We start from the raw sequence: 18,510 nt of genomic DNA, 5'->3' as shown, positions 1-18,510 counted from the left end.
CGAATCAATCTCTCTTCTCTTCTTTTGCTCTGTTTTTAGTACTCTCTCAGTCCCTCTGTTTTTTATTGTGAAGACTGAAGTCTGATTTCTGAATAAGAACTGAACTACTGAAGCCACTGCCCACTGCCCGCTGCCTACATTTTTTTAAAAAAATTCTTCTATAATTATTTCGGTTAATTGTAACTTTTGTGAGAGTACTTTTAATGGATATTTATATATGTTATGTTATTGCTATTGAGATTTTGGATATTTATATATGCAATTAAATATTTTTAATTTTTGGTATTAATTAGCGCCTCGATTCAAAAAGGCGAGCGCCTCGCCGCTTGTCTCGCCTCGTGGCGAGGCAGGCCTTTGTCGCCTCTCGCCGTCCAAAACACTGAGTACAACAATGCTTGGAGATTTTCCAAGATATCGAAGTGTACTATACCCCAACTTGTTTGTGACTGGGGCGTTATCGTATCGAGGCAAACTATCAAAATAACAGTATAAAGGTTTGCATAATGTGCCCAAAATGCTTAAGCACTAAGCTTACTAATTTTTATGAAAATTTTGCATTTGTGCAAATTTCAGGCAGGTTAACACTCAAATACTATGCTGATCAGCATATTCCAAATATAAGCTCCTAATGCTTTATTATTTATTTGTCAAGAAGCAAAGACAGATTTCATCATTTTATGTCCTTTTGGTTTAAAGAATGAAATGAGCTACAGTGAGAACCTTATATTCTAGAGCTGGTCAGTACTCTGTGTTTGAAGCAGAGGAATTTTAATAAAATTAAGAGAAAATTACAGCCCAATACCACTGGGCCATCTAGTTCACAGAATAGGTACACAATGTATAGGTAGTGTATACTTATGCTAATATACATATACATATTATATACATATGTATACACACCATATAACTGAGTGTATGTGTAGTGTATATTTCGGCCATGTTTGGTGAACTAGATGGGCGAATGGTATATATTGGTAACTATCTCATTAATTGCAATCTCACTCCTGTTCATCAGGGTTCTGTGGCTGAATTAGTAAGTCGGGCCAAGTTTCTTTCTTCTGAATTTTTAGTTATTATATGAATTTGTAACACGTGTGATCATGTGTTTCTGTCTTGAACAATTCTAAGCCTTACCTCTTTGTTTATCCTTATAGTATGCTATTAGCCAACTGAATAAATTGGAGGACAGCATTTGGGCGCGATGGACGAGGAAAAAGCATCATGATAAATTGACAAGTAAGAAACAGTTTGTTTTGAGTTTTGAATGTATTGAAATGTCTTATTATCTCCTCTTAGTATGTTATTATAGCTTTGCAGCTAATTACATTTCTAACATGTTTGAGTAGTGGTAATAAGTATTGTCGTTTTACCTTATCTTATAAAAAGGTTTAAAATTATTTGTTATCTTGAAGGGGGCTCTCCATCTTTGATGTTTTATGAAGTAGACAATTGGAAGTAATTCCTTACAGAGTGCAAAAACGGGAAAAAAGATCATATTTCCTCACTATCCATCATAAAAAGATCATATTTCCTCATTTCTAAACCATTATACTGATTGACAGGAAAAAAAAAAATAGCAAAGGAAGATGTAGCAGGTGGAGTCGTGAAGAAGAGGAAAATTCTCAGCTTCTTGATTTTTAAATCTCTGTTTTATCGAAATAGTTGGATGGATAGTAGCTTTAGTCATAGTTACAAATTAAGAATCTCCTTAGTTCTAATAGTTCAAGTTTTATATAAGGAGCTCTCTTTTATGTTGTTACAACAACAACCCAACATACCCAATGTAATCCCACAAGTGGGTCTAGGGAGGGTAGTGTGATGCAGACCTTACCCCTACTACCTAGGGAGGTAGAGAGGTTGTTTCCGATAGAGCCCCAGGTCAAGGACAAGTATATCAAAGCAGCTCTCTTGTTTGTAGTTAACCATCCGATTTCAGTCAATTTTTTCTCTCTTCTTCTATCCTCTTTCACATGGTATCATAGTATACAATTTTGGTGAAGATTTATGTAGTTTTCCCTACTCATGAACACCTACCCAACTAAAATATTTCCGTCCTCACTATCTTTTTTTTCCTTTGACCATTCTAGCGGCACCACTCTTACCTCCGTTGACTTTTCCCGCAGCAATGTACCTCTTATAGATGGTCATTCTGGCAGTACTGTCTCTTTCAACCACAATTCTGTCCATTCTTCCTTGCAGCCTTTCAAGCTAAACATTCCCAGACTTGTTATTCTCTTCTTTCTTTTCGTGCTATTAGAATTTGGATCTCGAGTCCTTCCTCTAAGTCTGAACACTGAATTTCTGGTGTTGGTAGAAAAAACTATCTTTTTAATGGTATCAAACAATGTATTTAGTTCCTTCTTCTATACATTGAATTTCAAGTCACTGTTCCTAAAATGTTATGTTCTCTTCTTTGTCTTTGTGTTATCAGAGTTTGAGTGTTCAATCTATTCTCTAAATGTTGAAATTTGTGATCCTTGTTTGAACAACTTTTTGGTACTCTTCAGCTGTCAATTCAAGCAATTGACGGAAGCAGTATTTTCTGTTCTGCAATTGTCGGCAATGTTTGTTGGCAAAAAAAAAAATTCAACACTATTTTCTTTCTGGTATAATTCAAGCAATTGTTTACTATTCCAGAGACTCTTTTTAGCCTCTTGTTTACTAATAAACAATCTTAAGTTGTTTCATCACCTTTAGTTTTAAGAGGCGTGTTGATATTCAAGAGAATTGCTAAGGTAGTGTAAAATATTCTTAATGATTATGTTAGTCAAGATAAATAAGAAGAATATTCTTGGAAATTATATCATAATTAGGAATGCCGGGAATCACAAAACTTTTCTTATTTCAGGAACTGAGCATTTAAGCTTTGAATATGTATGGCAAAGCCTATGACTTTGTTGCTTGGAATGTTTTGCACAAGAAAATGGGGAGAACATAATATGAATAAAGAGCTTCAAGCCTTTGTTACTTATTTTTAGTTTAAAAGGGGATCGGGGAGATAGTTGACCTTAAATCTATTTACCGTTAAGCATAGCTGCTAGATAATCAATATCAGCTCGGATTTTTAGCCCATAGAGTCTAGGTATAATTCTTATCATGATGAGTGTCACTTGAGTAGTGGTACTCCTTGCGGAACAGATTTACTTAACTTTATTTTTTTCCAAACAAAGAGAACCCTGCGGAGGAAACCGCAAAAGGTTTCCAGAAGAAGGACTCATTTGATGGAAGCAGAAAGGATATCAATGCTGCAATTGACAGAATGTGTGAATTTACTGGTAAGACTTTTGTTTTGTGCTCTATCTTTTTTGGATTCTTTTCAAACAATACAACTTTGAAGAATGTGTGAATTTACTAGTGAGAGAATTCTTCTTCAAGTTTTGTGAGCTCATTGCAGATAATTCCTAATTCATTTTCGTTAATATTGCAGGAACAAAAATCATTTTCTGTGACTTGAGAGAACCATTCATTGAGAATCTCTATAAACCCAGTGTTTCACAGTCTAGGTTGGAATCAGTAATGGAGCCACTCGATATGGTATTGCGTCTTATATTTGAGACTATGCTATTCATAGGTTGTTATAAATGTGGAAAGGAGAAAGAGAAATAACTTGTTGCTTTTTAATAGCAGTTGAGAGTAACCATCCCATGAGATTCCAATACTAATGCACTGATCTCCTTTGCTCCTTGTCTGCCTCTATCTTTTCACCTTCTTATCTCCTTCTTGTGATGGAAACAAATTCAGCTAAGTAATTTTTGGTCTTCATATTTGTTCAAACTGCTCATGTAATGAGATGTTGAGATCTGGAAAGTTGAACTACAGTCGCTGAAATAGAAATCTGATTCATAAATCTTATCGGAATTCGTTCATGAAGCACCTTTTTATATCGTTAGAAACTCGAGTTGAGAATTTTTTCTACATTTGCATAAGATGACCTATAGTAACATGTATACTTGTAACTAATGCCATGCTTTCTTTTATACTACATCATATCAAAATTAGTATTGAAATCAATGAAATGTGATAGTATCTTCAGGGAAACCCTCTGAGCAAATCGATTTTGCCATCTAGACCCCTGATTTAGATTGTTGTTAAGAGGGATATAAAAATAATATGGATTTCACTAGCGCATCTATCCGCTTTTCATGTTTACTTGGGAAAAAGAGAAGCAGTGATGGTTATAACTGTCTTCCAAAATTTGCAGGTTCTTAATCAACTTTGTGATGTGATAATGGAGCCACTCCGGGATCGTGTTGTGACAGGACTGCTTCAAGCATCACTGGTCTGTGCACTTATTACTGCTTAGTTTTTCTGTTTTAAACTGTAGTAATTTTGAATTCCTTGAAAATCATATTTCACCAGGATGGCCTAGTCAGAGTTATATTAGATGGAGGACCATCACGTGTATTCTCCCTGGGTGATGCTAAGCTATTGGAGGAGGATCTAGAGATCTTGAAGGTATTGAAAATGGTTTTGTCTGGATATGCTCAAGAACTATCTGTCTCCTAATGATATCCAAACCAATTTTTGTCTACTTGATATCTCGAAGTGGTGGAGTTACAATATGGTTATTTCTAACCTATGCTGCTTGTTTGTGAAAGGAATTCTTCATTTCGGGTGGGGATGGGCTTCCTCGTGGAGTAGTTGAAAATCAAGTTGCACGTGTTCGGCAGGTGATAAAGTTGCAAGGTTATGAGGTTAGTTCAGCGATATCATCCATAATGAAGTACTAAGATTAGCAGAATTGACTGCATAAAACCTTTGTCCATCTGGTTAGTGATGCTTGTTTCCTCGTTTCTCCATTCTTCTATCATGAAACTCTTTGTATGAGCAATATGCACGTTTGGCATTCTTGTTTTATCTCTATAGCACTATTCTAATGAATATAATTGTTTTGCATATGTAGAATTGGTCTATAAGATGCTGTAATGCTAACTTTCATTCTAGAAAGAAATTATATGTATACGTTTAAAAGTCTGCTTGCTGCTCGAACATTGTTTGTAGGGCCGTATCTTGCACTAACCCCCGTAGATGCTAAGCTGATCTAATCTGGTTTCTATTTCACACATTTTATTCTGAATCTTCTCTGCGAGAATGCTACATGACTGACGTACTGCTTGTTTCTTATGGTCCACAGACTAGGGAAATAATAGAAGACCTGAGATCTGCAAGTGAGTTAGAAATGCAGGGTGGAAGGGGCAAATTAGGTGCTGATACCAAGACCCTACTTAGGATCCTGTGTCATCGAGGAGAGTCAGAGGCCTCTCAATTTGTCAAGAAGCAATTCAAAATCCCCAAATCTGGAGCTTAGTGTACTTGTCGTGTATAATTTTAGAGGACCTAGCAAAACCATTGATGAGATTGTAAACATAATACCCTATCAAAACTCTTTTTCCCCCTTAATTTTTCAGGATCTCATTTGTCGATGAGACAATCTGCTGCACAGATTTTTTTTTTTCTTCAGGGAATGTACTTAAAACGTAGTTTTTTGTTTATTGTTACATGTATATGTTTAGTGTGCAGTCTTAAACCTGTTTGGGAGGCATGTATGTACAATTTCTGCTGTCATGGGAGAACGGATTTGTACTATTAATTGAGTTGTATCGTTCTGGTATTAAAGATTTTTCGTTGTTGCAAAAACAGCTCAAGAATAATCTGCTTTGTTATTGGTTTCTCCTTTTTTCTGGTTTATCACAAAGTAATAGGAGAGATTCACATGAGGGAGCAAGGTAGAGAACAAAAATTGAAATCTCATTTGATACTATAACAGAAGGAATTGGCAAAAATAGATTGCCTGAAAATTTTAAGCTGGTAAAACTTGAAAAGGCCTTTCCATCAGACATTAAAGATTGTATCGATTCTTTTTGGGACTTCAAAACACATTATATTTCATGATTGCATCAACGTAAATCGGATATATTCATCTCAGGTGGAAAGTGGTTTCATGTGTCACAGGACCAATTTAGAGTCTCAGAAGACTCGGATATCGAGACATTTAGAAGCAGGGCAAGAGCAAAAAATAATGACCTATAAAATCCATGAATGATAGGAGATCTTCCAATCTGATAGATACAGATAAATCTCAAAATTACAGAGCACAGATCATCAGTTGAAAATTGAACAAGAATCCTTCAGAAAACTGAACTCAGTAGTAGAACTTAAACTTAACTCGTACTTAATTACATACTCAATAATAGACAGAGATCTGTGTGTGTAGATTTCAGGCATTTTCTATAGATTGTCGTAGAACTCCAAATGGCAAGCATTAAAAAGGAGGCATGTTACTCGTCATCTTTGTAAGGGTACTCCTCAGGAACTTGCTTCAGAAGCTTCAGTTGCAACTCAAATGCGTCATCCCCTCTGAGCATATCACGAAGCCACGTGACCTCTGTTTTCATTGACACCTGAACACACAGGGAAAATAGAGAGTTTTTCATTGCAACAAATTTTAGTCCAAGACAAATTCAACAATCTCAAAATTTTAACTGATCACAGTTATTCATGTAAACGCCGGAAGCTTGCATAGAATATTATTCTCTCATATCAATGTGTTGACTCCTTTGATAGCTTCCTCCAGGAAATAGCACCTTTGGCCCTTATTTGGAAGGTTTGGAAAGGAAAAAATAGAGAAGTGTTTTGAGGGAGTTGAAAAATGTACAGATTATAGAGAATTTATAGAGAATCATGTATAAGCTTAGTGATTTTTTTTTAATCACATCTTGTTTAAGGAGCAACCACTTTTCAACTAATACAATTACCAGTTTCCAAAAGAGAGAGCTATGCAACTATCCATGACAGATATGTAAATAACCACTTTACTTTTTCCAGGTACCAAAGCAAGAGAATGAAATCAATTTACAGGGTTGTACTGTAGCATGGATACAATAACGACCAGATGGTAATAATAATATGAAATGACTACGAAGAAAACACCAATACACTGTAACATAAAGTCAGAAGGAGCAGGAACCAACGTTGTTTTAAGAAAAATCAATGACTGCCAAATAACATGCCAGTTCATTCCGTATTGCTTAAAACTAAAAACCTTCCTGCACTTGAGAGGAATAAAGTAAGGAGAGAAAAACAAAGACACTCAAGCACACAATACTTGTCATTTCAGAAGAGGCGGAAAAACACATATTAAAGCTACCCATGTTTTGCACAGGACAGGTCATTGCAAGAAATTATACCATTAATTGGATAATCAGTTTGTATCGAGAGACAAAGCTTACCATTTCCAATGCTCCCCTGACTACTCCACTTAAGATGTTACAATAATATAGACCTTGACAGGTATCAGGGAGCTCAACGAAGTCTACCAAGGGGTTATCCTCCAAAATTAGACTGCATGTTGTTCCCTCAACATCCCAATTTGTCACTGTTGCAGTGATTCCTAGGAACATTTTGAGACCAACCTGTTGTCATGAGCAAAAGAAACCATGTTCGGTCAAAACACACTTTAAGCACTGGAATCTACACACCCAAATAGTATGAAGGCACTGAAGCATGATATTAAACTGACTGTACAATATAAGCACTACCAAATTTCTCCACTGAAAACTTGTCAGCTAAGGTATATCGAGGGGGAGGTACAATGTATCTCCTTACCCCACAATATCAACTAGAAGGCTAGGCTCATAACTTTCTAGCAATCCCTAATCACTCCATCTTAAAGCGATGAAGTGATGTGCATCAAGAGATCCTCCTTTCACATGCGTGAAGTGAATCAACTAAGAATAAGCATGTGCTTCCTTGTTTTTTCTTGATTTGCTTCTTTCTTATTTGTTTTCTTCATCAAGCTGACTCATTTTCTTTTTAGGCTCATCTTATGTTTTTTTCTCTTCTACTCTCTCCTGCTTTCTCCTTTTTCTCCAATACTTGATTTATAGGTCAAATTCTAGGATGGTGATAGAATCACCCTTGACAACTAAAAATAGTTCATAGTAATGCTACTACAGCTGCTGAATATGAAAGTAAATTTGCAAATTGAACTTCTATAGCTAATTTAATTGAAAATTGTAGTTAAAGTCATCGTCTTGTGGGCTCGTTTGAGATTACATTTTTAATGCAATGTAATTTGAGTTTGTTGGAATTCGTATCGTCATTGCTATCGCACACATAAATATCATGGTTCAGTAGGGAAAGTTCTAGATATATTTTTAGGGATAAATTCAACTGCATATGTCATGTGAGAGTAATTATCCTAGTGAAACCAAATAGAAATGACTAAGATGCTTGACGAAACAATTTTCTGCCGGAGCTTAAAATCAACAGCAAAGCTACACACTTTCTTATCACTTGTTGAGGCAGACAATTAAGCAGCAGCTAAAAATACACCAGCAGATTTTTAACATGTGAAACCTAATAAAACAAGGATAATGATCTGTGAAGCCACTTGAAATAATAACTCCGAAAAAACTTCACATGAGGAATAAACTCAAGGAATCATAGCTCAAACAGCATATAATTCTTTAGAATAAAAATGAGAGAGAGACCTTGGCAATGACTTCAGCTGTCTCCTTGAAATCAACACACCTTGAAACATTAGACTTTGCCAGAAACTCGTCTATGAGCCTGATTCCTATATTATAACCCCTGCAAGTCAATCAAACTTCAGTTTCCTATTCGTGAATCCTTGACGAATGCTGCAATTTACACTGACATAATGCTACCAAAAAACCCTAGCTCAAGAAGAAGAAAAAAACTAATACCATATTACATTTGATCAAGCTGTTTATTGACCTCATCAACCTCCTCTAGATCAGTCAGCAGTTGGCGCACGATTGCTCCATACGTTAGAGTGAAAAGCTCTGCGTTCTTTGGCACCAAATAACAATATACTAGTAACTAATTGTACGATTTATACTGAAATGAATGGAAATCAAACGTAAAAATAAAAAAGCACGATCTCAAATTGTAAGGTTTTTCATTAGGATTTTGTGTTTACCACTCGTTCGACGTTGGCGAAAATGGCGTCTCCGGATCTGGGTGCCACAGGAGCCATGAGAGTTCCTCTGCTATTGCGATCGGTTAATTGCTATGTTGAGCTAACTAAGAAGAGAACACATACGTGCTGGTGATTTTACTGGTTTATTTTGTAGAGAAAGTACAAGTATATAAGCACGTATACACTTGTACCACTTTTAAAGCACACATAGTAATTGAGAAAGAAACTTTTCAATAGTTTTAGCTAAATCTATTATAAGTTGGGTTCTTCCAATGTATTGTCACATACTACCTTCGTAATCGAGAAAGAAACTTTTCAATAATTTTAGCTAAATCTATTATAAGTTGGGTTCTTCGAATGTATTGTCTTTTAAGGCGATGAAGGTGATATTTAAAATTTTGATTCACCTCGAGGAAAAAGCAAAATACTTAGCTTATCATGGACGACTCTGAATTCCACTTTGAACAAGTCTAGAGGTTCCTACAACGCATAAGTTGAGAAGGTATTTTATATATTCTCCCATAATAGTGTAGGAATTTCAGTAGTATGTTCACTAGACGATTAACTAAATAGACATAGATAACACACTTGCATTCTTATCAAAAATCTTCCAATGTACTTTGACATAGGAAACACTTGCATCCAGTACATCTTTCTTGTTCGCTACAATTCCGGAGAGAGAGGAGTCCACTGTTTAATCATTAATGTCAATGAAATTGATAAACAGCTGATTAATCAACTCAACAGGTCCTCTAGACTATGCCAAGAAAATATAACCAGGTACAGATGTGTGTTTTCAAATCACTAGGTGTACATTTATTTTCACTAGTTACATCTCTCCACATTCAGCAATCACGCATGCAAGCTTTGGTTTGTTGTTTGCTCCAACAGCCACATTCTCAATCTTCCTGACAACTAAAAGACCATCTCCAACAACACGCTGTAAAGAAAGCAGGAAAAAGAATTTTTCATCACATAACAATGGAGAAGAAGTCAATAAGAAGTTTCTTGTTTTAGATGAAACAAATGGTTGACAATATGGAAAAACTCATTGCTTGATATGTTTATCAGGGTGAATTTGATATAATTTATGTAAGAAAACATAATTGAATCTGATGAAACATGAAACATTGGTACACAGTATCTGGCACTAAAATAAGGAATGTATTAAGTGACTAGTCACGGTAAGCAGAAGACGATGAGAGACAATGTCAAGGATGTTGACAGAAAACAAATTGAATTGAGACTTCAAGCATGAAGCATTGATAAATATTAGAAATGCTAGAGGCTAGGGTAAAAGGCAAAGCATACCCCAAAAACAACATGCTTGTTGTCGAGCCACTCACACTTTGCACATGAGACAAAAAACTGCATGGAGCAAACAGCAGAATCAGAAACATAGGCTTTGTGATCTAATCCACTTTTTTCCTGGATAAGATGAATGATCCTTATGACTTACCTGACATCCATTAGTGTTTGGTCCGCTATTTGCCTGCCAAAATAAGGATTTCGTAATTTACGTCAAAATAGAAGGTAAGGATGCACTTGAAGAATCAACTTTCACACAGTTGTTAAAACACTTTTTAAGTAATTTAAATTGATATAATTGTGTACAAAAACTCTAAACAGATACGAAGGTAATGAAATGAAGTGAATTCATAATAAGTGTCTATGCCATCAAATACACAATTCTGACATATTCAAGGTAAAATCACCTATGTTCCATATTAACTTGACAAATTAACTATCTGGCTGCTTTCACAAACTCAGGGACAGAGGTAGATCTCATCCTTCTTCGGGCCTATCCTTGATGGACTCAACCAAACCATCTCATCAACTATTTTAACCAGAATATTCTTCCCTTCTATTGCAGGAAAAAATCCAGGCTTCAAGTACTATCTGAGACCTTTGTTGACAGATTGTGCTTTCTAATGATTGTTCCAATGGCGCGAGCCTTTCCTAGGTGATCATTCCTAAGGCATCACTTCTTCTGTCCACATGGGCATCCTTCCAACGATTGGCAGACAAAATATTAGGCAAGCACCTTTTCTCTTCTTTTTTTCTTTTCAAATAGTGACGCTTGGGTACTGAGTCCATCATCTTAACATTGACTATTTTTTCTTTTGAGAAGGACCCCTCATCTTTTAGTCTAATCATTAAATTCCAAATTCCAGAAAAGTCACTTTTTCTCTTTTCTCTGTGATATTATAATTTAGTATTGTCTCCCTACTCAGAATATTGAATTTCTACTCATTGTTACTTTCTCTATTCCCTCTCTATGACACCAGACTCTGGGTATTGAGTTCCTCCTCTGACCATTGAATTTCTGGTCACTGCTCTGTAAAAAGTTTCCTCCTCTTTCTCTATGGTAATAGAATTTGAATGTTTGGTGCTGCATTTCAATCTGACAGGGATTTTCTGGTAATGCAAGCAACATAAAGGGTCCTACGTGGCTGGTCTCGTATTGGGGAGGGGATGAGAAGAAAGTCATGGCAGTAGATCAAAACTGTCTTTTTTGGTGCATCTGTCAGGAAAGGGATTGAAAAGTTCTTTAAGGGTGGTAAATCAATTGCACCCAAGTGTGTGGCCTAGTAGTCAATGAAGTGGTTGAGAGCCTTGAGGTCTATGAATCCTAGTCAGAGACAAAAACACTAGATGATTTTTGCCATCTGTCCTAACCTTGGTGAACAAAGTTACCTGGTACCCGTGGTACCCGTGGGAGGTAACAAGTATCCCATGGAATTAGTCGAGGTGCACGAAAGTTGACCCAGACACCATGGTAAAAAAAAGGGTGGTAAATCAATTCTGATCAGCTCAGGGTTTTATTTTATTTTTACACCTTGCTCAGATGCATGGGGAGATTTGAGATACCAAGGAGTGATTGTTTTTAGAAGTGATTAGAGTCATAAAGTTTCTTTTTTTGCAACTCAGGTTCTCCATACTACAGTTCCCCCATTAGTATATATTATGCAGTTACATAAAGTTAAACAACTTGCAAAGGAGAATAATGAAAGTATAAGCTGACAATTCAGCAAAAAATAATTATTTGTCATGAAAAAAAATCACGATGCCATTAGCAACAGACATGAAAGGAACGGATACCATTGATAATAGGCCAGGACCAGTGTGCTTGGCGATAAAGTTTTCATCCTCAAACTTGCTTCCATATATGGAAACACATCCACTACCATCTCCCTGCAGAAAAAAGAATTAGCCAATGTTAGAAGAGATATAGAATAAAGCTAATATTGTGTTGATCAGAAGTAAAATATTTAAAAGCTAAATATGTAACCTCTGAATAATTAAGAGCTTTTATCAGTCTCAGATGTAATTAATAGTTGGCTGATTCCATTGCAAATACTTTGACATATTGTATTTACACCTTTGAGTAATCAAAATTTTTGGAGTAGACTGACATATCCAATACAGATTGTGAACGAAAGGAAATATGATAACAGTGATTTTTGATTCATTAGAAACTTCAGAGTTCAACAACAAATCCAGCATTAAGAGTGAACTGTGAAGGGATCAATTCTCTATTTTATTTATTTTCATTTTCTTTGGGGCGCTATCAGTTATCACTATAGAAAATGAAGCAACGGCTAGCACGCTAAGCCAAAATCAACCAATGTTCGAACACGGAGCATTTCTTTCTCGGTCTTCTGTCTTAATAAGTAGATTCTGATTCATGCAGTCCTTCTTTGCTACATTGGTCTTTGGGGGGGGAGGAGGGTTAGAGTGAAGAACCAGTTCTTTTAAACAAAACGTTGAAGGACATCATGATTTAAAGAGATTGTCTCTACATCATGATTCAAAATATCAAGCAAAGCAAAATATTTTATTGTATAGATGAGAAAGCACACAATCTTTCATGTAGAAAGAATTTAATGAAACTTACAGAGTCATATTCCAGGAAAAGAGAGTACTTTCTTAATATTCTTACATATGTAGTGCATCATTAAATGCATATTAGAAGTCAGATTGGCAGGATTAACAAGAAAAATATGATGTATTTGGGGTATAGCAACCCTTCTGGAGGGAGAGAAAATCTCAGGAGGCATATTCTTTTAGAAAGAACGAGAAGTACCTCGGCAATTGGTGAGATTTCATTTTATCAAAAAAAAATGATGGCACTTTATGCATTTTCATAAGTGATAGAGGATCTATCATGAAGAAAACTAATACAAATCTTTTACAACACTGCAGACTTCTATCAGTGATCTATAGATTCCCATCCTTGTAGGCTGCATTGACATCTGCTTAGCAAAAGTTAAGATACTTATACAATAATCTGGGAAATTCTTATTTCACATGAAGCATCAAGGAAAGCTAAGGGAGGGCAGGTTGAATTCAGAATAAACTACTTGATAAAGAATTCTATGTACAGACCAAGAGAGCAGGAATTAACAATGAAGCATGCTCGTTTCAAACAGATGATGGGGCAACGAAGAAGGTGCAAGTGATGCTCGCACAAATAATTAGTGGAGAAATAACAGTAATGTGTATATAAACATGATGCTCAGAGATATTACAGTATATGTCAAACAGGTTAGGGTTACACACACCCACACAGACAGTAACCCTTCATAAGGTCGTCAGTCACCCCAATTCCTATGGAACTGGGAACCTTCGTTCCAGAACAACCCCTAATGTAGAATCCTAATACAAGGTTGAGGCTAGAGAAAGCAACCTTTAGGAAATCACCACCTTGGATCATGAAGTCCTTAATCACCCTATGGAACTGACAATTCTTGAAGCCTTGTGGTACTCCTGCTTTCCTAAAATATATCAGATTTGCAGATGAGTTAGACAGCATAACCAAAAGCCAGTAGAAATTAATACAATCACCACCAATCCTTTCACAAACCAAGTAATTCATAAAACTAGCATCAAATAAAACCAAAAAGGAATGGAACACGAACATAATTTGATAAACTTACCTAAATTCTCCCGTGCACAGTTGCCTGCAATTAAGCATTTAAAAGAGCTTTAGAATCGAACTTAGTAGTTAAAAAAAAATAAGTAACATAATTTTGAAAGGAAAAGAATGTTCTTTGAGCACAATGATCAAAGACAAATTTTCATGCCAGTGGCAAGTTCTTTAACAGTCTCACTGATGAAAAAGAGATAACATATCATTTAGACTTTCATTATTTAAGAAGAAAATCTTTAACTCTTGCTAGTTAGGCACTGCAACTGGACAAATTACAATAACTTGAGGGGATTAAGCTTATAAATCAATATCACCACCTTCCACTAATTATCCATTGGATTGGGGGAGACGGATTTTCACTAAGGCATTCAAAATATAAAGAAGTGAACACACGAAAAATCCCCAATGGCATTCAATACGTAGATAAAAAGTAATTTTGAATTCCTTAAACCTTATTTCTTCTGAGAGAGTTTTAACCTGAAATTCTCAGCAGTTTTGGGAGTAATATCGGCGAAGAGCTCCATCTTGATGCGACCAGCAGGGATGTTGCCGATTGTTACATCGAAAAACACAACTGGGTTTTTTGGTACTTGTGGCCTTAGGTGCCATTCTACCACCCCTCCTCCTACGCCGCCAGACGCCATTTTTGGGAGTGAAAGAGCTGCGACTAGAGGAGAATTTGCTCTGCGCTACTTTTGCGAGCTTTCTCGAAGGCAATGTCCTAACTTTAAAATATTCCTTCCGCTCTGCACAACAAAAGGGGAATTTTTTCAAATACTAACGCCATGATTGTATTTGTGGGTCAAGTTCTTTAGTAAAATAAAATAAAAAATTACTCAACTTTGTCCAAAATATTAGAGAAAGTTATTTTTTGTAACATAAAAATCACATAATTTTCTTAGTAGGTATATAAAGTCGCACAACAATTCTTTATATAACCAAAAATAATATTTGTATTCAATTTTTTGTGATATCTAGGTAAACTAGTTATTAGGTTTCCGCGCCAGCGCGGGCCCAATGTATATTACTTCCTCCGTCTCATTTTATGTGAGGTAGTTTGATTCGCCACGGAGTTTAAAAAAGAAATGAAAACTTTTAAAATTTGTGGTCCAAAATGAATGATATAAATTTGTATGACTGTAAATTATTTCATTAAGGGTAAAATAAATATTTTATAATCAAATTGTTACTTAATATAGAAATGTGACATTCTTTTGGGACTGACTAAAAAGGAAAGTAAATAACATAAATTGGGAGTAGTTCTTTGTTTCAATTTATGTGACACCGATGAAATTTGGAGAGTTATATAATTTTTTGTATGTGATTTTGTTAAATATATTTTGAAGTTGTTAATTTATTGTGATTTATAGCACTTCTTATATCATTTTCAAATAATATATATTACTCTTTCTGTTCCATTTTATGTGACGTAGGTACTTTCACGAAACTCAACTAAATTTCTTATATGATTCTTAAATATTTGTAGTTGTTATTTTACTTTAATTTACGTTACTTTTTATGTTATTTTCAAACAAACTTCTTATGTTTCAATATGGAATTAAAGAGTCAATAAAATTTCTTTTATGATTTTTAATTATGTTTTTTTAATATCTTATATTATTACATTGTGATTTTAAGTACTTTTTATGTAATTTTTAAATCTAGAACAAATTAAAAGAAAAACAAGGAAAAATTTAAATGAAGAAAGTACTAAAATTTTCAAATAATCATATTTCTATATTAAAATGTTAAAAACTTTAAAACTCCACATATATGCAGAAAATCATATACGGAAGACAAAATAATTTTTAAAATATATATTAAAGCTCTTTCTAATAATATCACATATTTATTCTATTTTTCAAATAATATATATTTCTCACTCAATCTCAATTACGCAGTACATATGAAATTTCGAGAGTTAATCAAATTCTTAGTACTATTTTAAACTATATTTTAGTACTATTTATATAATTTTCAAATAATATATGTTACTACTCTATTATATTATGCAATACATGTGAAATTTCAAGAATTAACCAAAATTTTAATATTTTAAATTGATTTTTAGTACTATTTTTGTAGTAAATAGAGGAAGTTGAAGAAGAAGGGCAAATCGGTCAATTGACTGACTAACCCTAAGCTCCTAAACATTCTCACTTCTAAATGGAAGCACGGGCACAATATCCGTTAAATTGTTAATTATTATGATTTATAATATTTTTTACATTATTTTCAAATAATATATGTTATGTATTTTTAAATACTTTAAGTTGTGATTAATAATATTCTTAACGTAATTTCAAATAATATATGTTACTCCATTTGTCCCAATTTATGTGACACATGTGAAATTTTGAGAGTTAATATGTTTTTCAAATATTGTAAGTTGTTAACTATTGTGGTTTATGGTATTCTTAATGTAATTTTTCAAATAATATATGTTATTCCCTTCGTCTTAATTATACAATTCGCGTAAAATTTTGAGAGTTAATCGAATTTGTAATATTTTAAATTTATTTTTTAGTACTATTTAAAAAGGAAAAAATTAAAATATTACTATATAAGAAGAGTAGTAATTATATAGTAATTTTTCAAATAATATATGTTATTCCCTTCGTCTTAATTATAGAATTCGCGTAAAATTTTGAGAGTTAATCGAATTTGTAATATTTTAAATTTATTTTTTAGTACTATTTAAAAAGGAAAAAATTAAAATATTACTATATAAGAAGAGTAGTAATTATATAGTAATTTTTCAAATAATATATGTTATTCCCTTCGTCTTAATTATAGAATTCGCGTAAAATTTTGAGAGTTAATCGAATTTGTAATATTTTAAATTTATTTTTTAGTACTATTTAAAAAGGAAAAAATTAAAATATTACTATATAAGAAGAGTAGTAATTATATAGTAATTTTTCAAATAATATATGTTATTCCCTTCGTCTTAATTATAGAATTCGCGTAAAATTTTGAGAGTTAATCGAATTTGTGATATTTTAAATTTATTTTTTAGTACTATTTAAAAAGGAAAAAATTAAAATATTACTATATAAGAAGAGTAGTAATTATATAGTAATTTTTCAAATAATATATGTTATTCCCTTCGTCTTAATTATAGAATTCGCGTAAAATTTTGAGAGTTAATCGAATTTGTGATATTTTAAATTTATTTTTTAGTACTATTTAAAAAGGAAAAAATTAAAATATTACTATATAAGAAGAGTAGTAATTATATAGTAATTTTTCAAATAATATATGTTATTCCCTTCGTCTTAATTATACAATTCGCGTAAAATTTTGAGAGTTAATCGAATTTGTGATATTTTAAATTTATTTTTTAGTACTATTTAAAAAGGAAAAAATTAAAATATTACTATATAAGAAGAGTAGTAATTATATAGTAATTTTTCAAATAATATATGTTATTCCCTTCGTCTTAATTATACAATTCGCGTAAAATTTTGAGAGTTAATCGAATTTGTGATATTTTAAATTTATTTTTTAGTACTATTTAAAAAGGAAAAAATTAAAATATAATGAAAGAGGAGTGTATAAAAGTAGGTGGGCCATCTTGGTGCCACGTGTCGAAAGAAGAGTGAATTTTATTCACTCTTCTTATATAGTATATAAATATATATGATATATGATTTAAATAAAATAAAAGTAGGTGGGCCATGGTGCCACGTGTCGAAAGAAGAGTGAATTTTATTCACTCTTCTTATATAGTATATAAATATATATGATATATGATTTAAAAAAAAAAAATTATTAACTTTCTTGATAATACAGTAAAATTTCGTTCTAAAAGTTGATTAATAATTTTGTTATGATAAAATGAAACTTTGAGTAATAATCCATAAAATTAACACTATGAATGTGATATCATAATTTAATTATTTTTTATAATTAAATATTGTTTTTATATATGAAGGAAAGCATATATCTCAAAGAAAGAAAAATTCATCTAACTAGACAGACTCTAGTTATGCTCAATCCATATAAATACTCTCTCTGTCCACTTTTAATTGGCGTGTTACGTTTTTCAAAAGTCAATTTGACTAATTTTCAAAGTTAAATTAGATTACATAATTTGATATTTTTTTTAAAAATAGATATTCAAAAACTATACGAAAAGTACTATAAATTGCAATTTTTTGCATATCTATATGATGAAAAATACATTGAAAAATGTTAGTCTACGTTCTTATCGTTTGACTCTAAAAAATGAAACTATAACAATTAAAAGTGGATGAGAAATTAACTTTCAACCAAAATAGCTAATGGTAGAAACTCAATCTCTACATATACCAAGCTAGTTTTTGAAAATAAATCGGCCCTCAAATGAGTCTCTTAGATAATTAATTTAGTCAAAACTTTAAGGCAAAAGGGTCTCATGAACCCTTGTACTTGTATGGATTTGTATTGTGGACCCTTCTACTTAACATTTTATCAACTGAACCCCTAAACTAAATAAAACACAATAAATTAAACCCCTCTGACCATTGACCATGCTTATGTGGCATTAAAATAGCTGAGTTGGCGAGAGAGCGTGACTACACGCATTTAAGGCGAGTGAACATCATATTTTAAACTTTAAATTTTAAATTATTAAAATTATATAATAAAA

At 33.2% G+C, this 18,510-nt stretch overlaps 3 protein-coding genes across 3 annotated transcripts in view; 1 reads left to right on the top strand and 2 right to left on the bottom strand.

Moving 5' to 3' along the window:
* Positions 1 to 5,590, top strand: part of LOC102587911 (uncharacterized) — a 45,723-nt gene extending 40,133 nt beyond the window's left edge. Inside the window, exons 22-28 of the mRNA XM_006347788.2 lie at positions 1,155 to 1,236; positions 3,171 to 3,275; positions 3,428 to 3,534; positions 4,202 to 4,279; positions 4,360 to 4,455; positions 4,599 to 4,694; positions 5,135 to 5,590. Of these exons, the coding sequence (XP_006347850.2) occupies positions 1,155 to 1,236; positions 3,171 to 3,275; positions 3,428 to 3,534; positions 4,202 to 4,279; positions 4,360 to 4,455; positions 4,599 to 4,694; positions 5,135 to 5,308 (738 nt within the window). The 3' untranslated portion in view covers positions 5,309 to 5,590. The remainder of the gene's footprint in view (positions 1 to 1,154; positions 1,237 to 3,170; positions 3,276 to 3,427; positions 3,535 to 4,201; positions 4,280 to 4,359; positions 4,456 to 4,598; positions 4,695 to 5,134) is intronic.
* A 418-nt stretch (positions 5,591 to 6,008) lies between these two features.
* Positions 6,009 to 9,163, bottom strand: LOC102586597 (trafficking protein particle complex subunit 3-like). Its single transcript, XM_006347607.2, has 5 exons — positions 8,945 to 9,163; positions 8,717 to 8,814; positions 8,493 to 8,592; positions 7,230 to 7,412; positions 6,009 to 6,401 (listed from the first exon to the last, which is right to left on the bottom strand). The coding sequence occupies exons 1-5, from the start codon at positions 8,999 to 9,001 to the stop codon at positions 6,279 to 6,281; spliced, it is 561 nt and encodes a 186-aa protein (XP_006347669.1). The 5' UTR covers positions 9,002 to 9,163; the 3' UTR covers positions 6,009 to 6,278.
* A 357-nt stretch (positions 9,164 to 9,520) lies between these two features.
* Positions 9,521 to 14,649, bottom strand: LOC102586272 (peptidyl-prolyl cis-trans isomerase CYP22). The gene is made up of 7 exons (XM_006347606.2): positions 14,355 to 14,649; positions 13,885 to 13,908; positions 13,635 to 13,722; positions 12,047 to 12,139; positions 10,404 to 10,436; positions 10,256 to 10,312; positions 9,521 to 9,884 (listed from the first exon to the last, which is right to left on the bottom strand). The coding sequence occupies exons 1-7, from the start codon at positions 14,519 to 14,521 to the stop codon at positions 9,774 to 9,776; spliced, it is 573 nt and encodes a 190-aa protein (XP_006347668.1). The 5' UTR covers positions 14,522 to 14,649; the 3' UTR covers positions 9,521 to 9,773.
* Positions 14,650 to 18,510: the final 3,861 nt, after the last annotated feature.

The sequence above is a fragment of the Solanum tuberosum genome, unplaced genomic scaffold, assembly GCF_000226075.1.
Source record: "Solanum tuberosum cultivar DM 1-3 516 R44 unplaced genomic scaffold, SolTub_3.0 scf00092, whole genome shotgun sequence".
In the NCBI taxonomy this organism is placed as follows: Eukaryota; Viridiplantae; Streptophyta; class Magnoliopsida; order Solanales; family Solanaceae; genus Solanum; species Solanum tuberosum.
This window is presented reverse-complemented; position numbering and strand designations above follow the sequence as displayed.